The sequence below is a fragment of the Sphaeroforma arctica genome (genome assembly GCF_001186125.1).
Source record: "Sphaeroforma arctica JP610 unplaced genomic scaffold supercont1.1020, whole genome shotgun sequence".
Lineage (NCBI taxonomy): Eukaryota > Ichthyosporea > Ichthyophonida > Sphaeroforma > Sphaeroforma arctica.
In genome coordinates, this window is record NW_014039538.1 from 3,775 (window position 1) to 11,773 (window position 7,999).

General features: G+C 43.8%; 1 protein-coding gene across 1 annotated transcript in view; it reads left to right on the top strand.

Annotated features, from left to right (window-relative positions):
* The first annotated feature begins 10 nt into the window (after window positions 1–10).
* Window positions 11–7,999, top strand: part of SARC_09703 (hypothetical protein) — a 16,748-nt gene continuing 8,759 nt past the window's right edge. Inside the window, exons 1-13 of the mRNA XM_014296275.1 lie at window positions 11–194; window positions 927–1,196; window positions 1,594–1,950; window positions 2,965–3,375; window positions 3,601–3,695; window positions 3,966–4,086; window positions 4,316–4,447; window positions 4,744–4,928; window positions 5,927–6,000; window positions 6,222–6,342; window positions 6,571–6,685; window positions 7,051–7,148; window positions 7,565–7,697. Coding sequence (XP_014151750.1) covers window positions 111–194; window positions 927–1,196; window positions 1,594–1,950; window positions 2,965–3,375; window positions 3,601–3,695; window positions 3,966–4,086; window positions 4,316–4,447; window positions 4,744–4,928; window positions 5,927–6,000; window positions 6,222–6,342; window positions 6,571–6,685; window positions 7,051–7,148; window positions 7,565–7,697 — 2,196 coding nt within the window. The 5' untranslated portion in view covers window positions 11–110. The remainder of the gene's footprint in view (window positions 195–926; window positions 1,197–1,593; window positions 1,951–2,964; window positions 3,376–3,600; window positions 3,696–3,965; window positions 4,087–4,315; window positions 4,448–4,743; window positions 4,929–5,926; window positions 6,001–6,221; window positions 6,343–6,570; window positions 6,686–7,050; window positions 7,149–7,564; window positions 7,698–7,999) is intronic.

Here is a 7,999-nt window from a genome sequence, read left to right on the forward strand (position 1 = left end):
TAAATAGATGTATGCATATAGGTATATATATGTGTATGCATATAGGTACATATAGATACAATTAGATATATACGGGTGCCACGTCGAATCGCATCCTAAATCGGATCACCATGGGTCCAAAAGCGCTAAAGCTGGGAAAATTTGCCAGCAAGAAAACAAAGCAGGGAAACTTGAACTCTTTCTTCGGCATAAAGGTGTGTATCTAGTCTTGTACTTCTTCTTCGGGAATTAGATGTGTATTTTGGTTACTGCCGTCTGCTTATGCTTGTCACCTGAAAAAAAATGCACATCGATTACTCACAGCATCAATTATAGCGAATCTGTTACTGACAAATATCGCTTCTGCATGTTTGAACTCACCTGGACTGGTTCTAGCCTGGACAACAAGGCTCGTAACTAGCATGCGTATAGAATAGCAAACTTGTGAATCTATTAGCCGATTTGTAGCGTGCTTCATGTCGTATTTGTCGTATGTCGTATGTCTATGATTCTATCTGTTTCTTATAATTGCCCGCTAATCACAACTCTGACGCCATGTAGAGTGCACGTAGCAAGGGGCTTCTATCAGCTATTATATGATGGATGTTGACACTTGTGTTTATTATTTTGTGATTTCTAACGCAAAGTTTCAACCTATTTAAATCTGACTCGCTCAGGTCGCGTGTTTCGGTCCAAATCACTGTACTACCCGTGTACAATCTGGATCTGGCTTTTTATGTATATATATACCTATATACATGATGGAATACACTCGTGTGTCGTGCTATGGGCATTCCAACTACTTGATAGGTTAAAAGGATTCCCTGATACCTACGCGGGTTTTGGGAGTATACACGATATATCATATGATATACAACACAGGGTAGTGTTTGTCCAGTACACGGACATGTCGCTCACGGACTCTGCAATACACATATCGCCCTTAGAAGGAAGTTACAGACGATAGCTCAGGGGAAGCTGCGGGGAACAAACGTCCACGCGCAGAGAAGGATAAGGAGAACATCAATGCACACTCGCCCAAGAAAGCTAAGATCAAGGACCCCGCCACCAGTCTTGGCAACAAGTTCAGCGCTTTTGCTGCGAAGAAACCCGTGAAGAAGGGGTCTACGGAAGTCACGTCATTGGTGAGTGACGAGGAGACTGAGGGCAGTGCGGCTGTGCCGAAGAAGGCGCTCCCTGGGAGGAGCAAGCCACAGGTGTGTTGTGGGATGGGTGGGGAACGCTGGACTAGCGAGGTACGCTGTAGTGCTTACGTGTAGTTGTGTGTGGTTGAGTACTCATGTGATATTTCTATTCAACAGTCATGCGAGTATATCACATACATAACCTCGCACCGGCTATAGTCGGTACGATTGTGGTGCAATTATGCGAACGCTGTTGTGACAACTCGTTTGCACTGATCGCTTGCGTGTCTTCAAAGCGCTGTAGAAGCTGTTTGATTGTCCTACCGCCTATTATGTCAGTCGAATCCACTACTCACAGAACCTGAATACAAAATCGAGTCAGATCCTCACAACGGTAGCTGTACAGTGCAGAAACAGGATGCTCTGTAAGTTCAGATATTCACGCCAGAACATAATCGTCATTGCGTAGGTGATGAGTGTCGACAGCGAAGATGACAGCGATGAACCCTTGGCGGCTGGTGTTAAGCGGGAAATTAGTCAGTCCACCACAGCCAAACCGAAGGGCCACTCACATGTGATCGAAAGCGACAGCGAAAGTGAGCGTTCAAGCACTAAAAACGCGGAAACCCCCGCGAGAAAACCTCTTTCAAGCGTAGGAGAGTCTGGCTCGAAAGATAGCGCTGTGAGGAAATCTATGGAAAGATTCCGGGCGCCTACGGCCAGTTCCGCTATGAAGAGCAAGCAGAACGACATTATCAAGGACTCGAACACACCGTCTGGGACGCAAAGCCTGAATACGAATACACAGAGTGAAATTAAGAAAAAGGTACTTGTGCTTCGCGTCGTCACTTACCTCTTGTAATGATTTTCCTCTGTTTTCAAGTGCGTGTGCTTCGCGTCTTCACTTACCTCTTGTAATGATTTTCTTCTGTATTCAAGTGCGTGTGCTTCGCGTCTACACTTACGTCTTGTAATGATTTCCTCTGTATTCAAGAGCGTGTGCTTTGCGTCGTCACTTACCTCGTGTAATGATTTTCCTCTGTATTCAAATGCGTGTGCTTCGCGTCTTCACTTACCTTTTGTAATGATTTTCCTCTGTATTCAAGTGCGTGTGCTTCGCGTCTTCACTTACGTCTTGTAATGATTTTCTTCTGTATTCAAGTGCGTGTGCTTCGCGTATTCACTTACCTCTTGTAATGATATTCCTCCGTATTCAAAGTGCTTGTGCTCGGGGTCTTGGTATACCTCTGTTTCCTCTGTATCTAAAGTACCTGTGCTTGAGGTCTTCGTATACCTCTTGTATAGGTTTTCCTCTGTATCTAAAATACTTGTGCCTGGGGACTTGGTATCTTGCATAGATTTTCCTCTGTATCTAAAGTACTTGTGCTTGGGGTCTTCGTATACCTCTTGTATAGATTTTCCACTGTATTCAAAGTACTTGTACTTGGGGTCTTGGTACACCTCTGATTTTCCTCTGTATTTAAAGTACGTGTGCTTGGGGTCTTGGTATACCTCTTGTATACATTTTCCTCCGTATCTAAAGTACTTGTGCTTGGGGTCTTGGTATCTTGTATAGATTGTCCTCTGTATTTAAAAGACTTGTGCTTGAGGTCTTGGTATCTTGTATAGATTTTCCTCTGTATCTAGAGCACTTGTGCTTAGGGTCTTGGTATGCCTCTTGTATAGATTTTCCTCATTCGTGTTTGGGGTCTTTGTATTATTTATTGGTGTCACACGTCTGCTATTCCGAATGTATTTAATATTCCACATTTGGAAATTAATATACTCGATAGTGTGTGGTGCAGGATATCTGATACACCGACGTATTCTTGACAAACAGGCTTTGAAAACAGAGTCATCGGCAGACGAGACTTTCAAGAAGTATATCAAGACGGCGTCCGCAGGTAAAGGGAAAGCGAACATCGCCACTCCAAAGAACTCTGGCGGCCGTAAATCCGGGAGTGCTACGCCCAAAGGCAGTACAGGCTCGGATGGTGGAACCCAGGCAGTAGACGGAGAGATAGCCGTACACTACGAGGGTGGAAGGTCGGCTATCCGGTATGCTTCAGATGATGATAACAAGGGCAAACTGGTTGCGGTTATGTCTGTGGCCAAACCTTATGGGCGAGAGGAGTCGAAGCAGTTCACACCGCTGGAAAACCAGTACATTAAGATGAAGCGAAAGTATCCGGACGCCATTCTGTTTGTGGAGTGCGGGTACAAGTTCAGGTTCTTCGATGAAGATGCAAAGGTAGGTCTGTGGATGCAGACGTATGCGTTGTACATACACACATTCAATCCTTTCAGACGTGGCGGCGTTGTACAACTGGTACCTCTCCATGGATAACTGTTATTAAGTGCCTGGTAGTGCGCAGCCTTAGTTGCGTTTGTGGGATTATCCTGTATAACACTCTCCGTTGAATTTGGTGTATAACGTCAATTTGTGAACATTGGTTCGTTGTTTATATATTCTCAGGTGGCAGCAAAGGCCCTGAACATCTGTTGTTCTAACTATGGCAACATGGCGGGTGCCAGCATACCAGTCCAGCGACTACCGATACACGTCCGCAGGTAAAGTCTGCTTGAAGTGTATTGACTGATGCCAGATGTTCTGCTTCTGTGCTATGTCGAGGACATACTTATTTGTTTTACTTTCACTTAGAGTGCCGCACCCGATTCTATCTGCTTGTGTTGTGGGACCTACACTGTTGGATATATTCTATTTCGAGAGTGCTGTTGCGATTGATATTGGGCTACACATTTGCCGTACAATAGGATAGGTATTGTGTGTTCGCCTATGAAGTATGGTTTTGAACCCATCGTCTTTTTTTACCGCTACAGATTAGTGGAGCTGAACTACAAGGTGGGTGTGATAGGTCAAACAGAGACAGCGGCGATCAAGGCGACTGGTACTACTAAAAGTGGAGTGTTCACTAGAGATCTTACCGCAATGTACACTAAGGTAAGGGGTGAGGATTGTTGTGCTTATGATAGAATGCTGTTGGAATCAATATGTATATACAATTTTTTTGGCGCGGCGTGAGACATGAACCTGGTGAGTTGGATTTTTTAACATTTATTACTCAGCAGCTTCGGCAAATAGATACGTAGATACACGTCCCCTAAAAGAGATATCGTAGCACACGTTCGAGGCGTGTTTGACTAAAAATGATTTTCTTTGTTCAATACAGGGCACTCTTGTGGGGGAAAGCGTAAACGATGGTGGCGGTGCCGAAGGTAGCGGCACTTTCGAGCAACTGAGTTTTCTGCTGTGCATCAATGAAATTGCCCCTGAAGACGATAAAAAGGGCGACAGCGATACGGTAAGGGCCAATCCATATCCGTTCGTGATACTTGTTTCCTGATAGTTGTGTTTGGCAGCATACCGGAATCGCCACAGTCCTGTTGCGTTGATAGTGTAAATGCACGTCTGTTTCTACATGCTCACGAGCATTGTTGCCGTGCCCACACCTCGTGGCCCACGCATATTCTTCCGCACACGGACTAGAGTACTTTCATTGCCACTGTTATTGTATTGTGTGATGGCTTGCTCAATGAAAGCCGAGTCACGGCAAATTTGTTCGTATTTCGTTCAAGTTTATCTGTACCTCACCTGCAGGTTAAAATCGGATTGCTCGCAGTGCATGTGGGCACGGGGGAGATAGTATACGACAGCTTCGAAGACAGCTGCACGCGCAACCAATTGCACACACGGATTGCGCATCTGAAACCCAGCGAGATCGTGGTGTCCACAGGACTGTCCCCCCGTACACAGAAGGCCGTGATGAGTTATGCCACAACCAGGTATGTTGTATAGGTGTCAACGATACGGTTGGTTTGGTACAACATCCTCCCACTTTAGTTTGCATCGCGGTCAGGTACTGCCGTTGCTACTTCTTGAGATACGCGCAAAGCAATAGACGTGGTTTACGATAATTAGAACCGCCAATTGTGAATATTCTTTCCACTGATTCCCAACTACACTGGAAATATTCGTTCTTCCGTGTCGGAGTTATATGTTCTGAATTCGATTCTATGTACGATACAAGCCTTTACTTTCGCAGCGTTCCCACGCATAGAGGTTTCAAAATATATCAATCCCATCGAAAGACTCAAGAAAATATAAAAACCATTTGATGACACATATTGTGAATCAAAAGCTCATCACTAGCTCGGTTCATAAGATTTTTGGGAAGTGGACTCAGAATATATATATATATATATATATGTATATATATATATATATATATATATGTATATATATGTGTGTGTGTGTGTTGTGTGTGTGCGTGTGCGTTCGTGTGTGTGATATATATATATATATATATACATACATATATAGTCAGGCACAAGGCAATTATGTGATGTATGTTCATATGGCAATCCGATAAAACGAGCGAATTAATGCGTATCATCCAAACGGTCGACCTGCGTTCGGAAGAGCGCAGTATAACCAATTGAGTATCTATATACACATGTGCATACGCATTCTCTAACGGCCGTCTAAACAGAAGATTGACGAGTGAACATTCTTGTCATTTTAGTCATGTAATCACACCTACCAGTACCGAACTGTCTGTTTTATATTTTGGGTCTATAATCACGAATCTATTGGCTGAGCTTGCTTCATACACTGCCTTGTCTCGCATGGAGTTCTGGAATCTAAGCTGTAGATATAGATCAACATGTTGAGTGTCGGATTGCTATGGTTCACTCTACTTAACGATTTCATCATGACTAAAGCGTTTCTGCTATTCTGCTGTGTGAATTAATACAACATACGACACCTTCGGTTTCGGCAGTTTCGTCCGAGTCGAATGCTTAAAAAATACACTGACTGTTGAGAAGGCCGATGGCCTGATAACCGATTTCTATGGTATGTTATTCTTGACCGTATTTATTTAGGCCATTCTGTTCTTCTACGAAACTAGATTTACCTGGATTCACCCCTTATATATTATCAAGCTTTGTCCCTCTCGTCCTTTTGCTTGTGTTTCTCCCATCCTTTTGCTTGTGAATGGACATTCGACAACACCTATTTGAACCAAAATTGGATCCTTAATCTTTGCCCTACTGATTTTTCCGCTCAAACTTTAGCCGCCTCAAAGTCCAAGCGGAGTGCGGAAGAGTTCGTAACCGCCATCCAAGCAATGCCCGATGTTGTGACTGTATGCTACGCATACTTGATTCGCTATTTGAAGTTGTTCAAGCTCGAGAGGTAACGTTTGCTGTCCCAATTCGAGTCGATTATTTTTTTAGCTCCTGCGGCGTATTGTGTGGCTTTGGAATGTTTCATCTGTTCCTCTGCAAATATATAAGCACACCTTCCGGACGAGTAGTTTGTCCCTCTCGTATACTTACAAACACACACATGATGGATGTGTATACACGTATTCATTTAGTATATGTACATGCACACTCATACCTCGCACTCGCGCCATCCCAGGGTATTCCGGCTATCAGCTAGTAAGATTGTATCTTTCGAGCACCAAGGCTGCATGCAGCTGACGTCAAAAACTGTGGCAAATCTTGAGCTTCTCGCAAACGACACGGACCTAACTGTAAGTCAAATCCTTGCTGGAAAATCAATGTCTGATTGTTTGTTTGTTTATCTTGTCAATCACAGGTAAAACATCACATTATATATCTCGTACGTATGCGGGTATTGATTTGTTGGTTGGGTCACGATATGTATTCTTTTCTTATTTCTACTAGCATGTCTGTCTCAGCTTTGTAGATTAGAAATTATATTTGAATTTGCCTATTGCTTTGCTGGCAGTATCGGATTGTTTACATCCTGGCAGCCGCTATGCAATCTCCCAACAGCTCGCCAGGTTGGCTCTAGCTTTCGGTTAACCTTGTAGTTTGGTTGATGGCTCATAGTACACAAAACCTCAATTGACCTCAATCAATCGATGTGCATTAGGAACACGGCTCGTTGCTGCAAGTAGTGAACTTCACTAAGACACAGTTTGGCAAGCGCCTGATGAGTAAGTGGATCACCCGACCATTGACATCAGCCAGGTATGAGTCCATGTTCAATGTAGTGGTCGAGACACAGCTAATAGAACGAATCACAATTTGCATGATGATGTCTATTACTGTATGTTCCTATTATACATCGTGAGTATGAGATAGTGTACGTGTCGTGCGCGTGATTGCGCATCTGAAGCCATAGGGTGGCACGTCTGCGAAATCACGAGCTTGAAATAGGAAATCTAGCTTTGAAGGGTTGTCCTTTAGGAGGCCCATACACTCTTGTGGCCTAGGGAGGGTCACGAATCTTATTCAAGTATACACATGTCACGAGCTTATAAGCCAACCAAACTTGTCACGTCGGGTTAGCTGGTTCAAGAATATTAGTGGACACACTCACGCCAGGCCGTGATCGACCCTTCGATCTCAACAGAATACTGTGCTCAAACCTCCCCTGCGTACAGGGCTATCAACGCACGATTGGATGCTGTCACAGTCTTACGAGACACCAGCCTACCGTGGCTGCCTCGCCTGCGCGCCCTGTTGGAGAACATGCCGGATCTGGAGAAGGGGTTGACACGGGTACTATACAAAAAGGTATCTTTGTTTACGCGCGTGTATGGCTTCCAGTTCTCTTTGTATATTCGATGGTTAAGACTGGTTCTGGATCGGTCGCCTTGCTCACGTATGCGAAACAGCGCCCAAGTATTCCTGACTGCCAAACTTGGCGTATGACGGGCGTGTATACTTCATGGTCGCATAAATCCATAGTGTATGAATATGAAAGACTCGTCCACATATATATATATATATCTATATCTATATCTATATATATCTATATCTATATATATATATATATATATATATATATATATATATATATATATATATATATATTA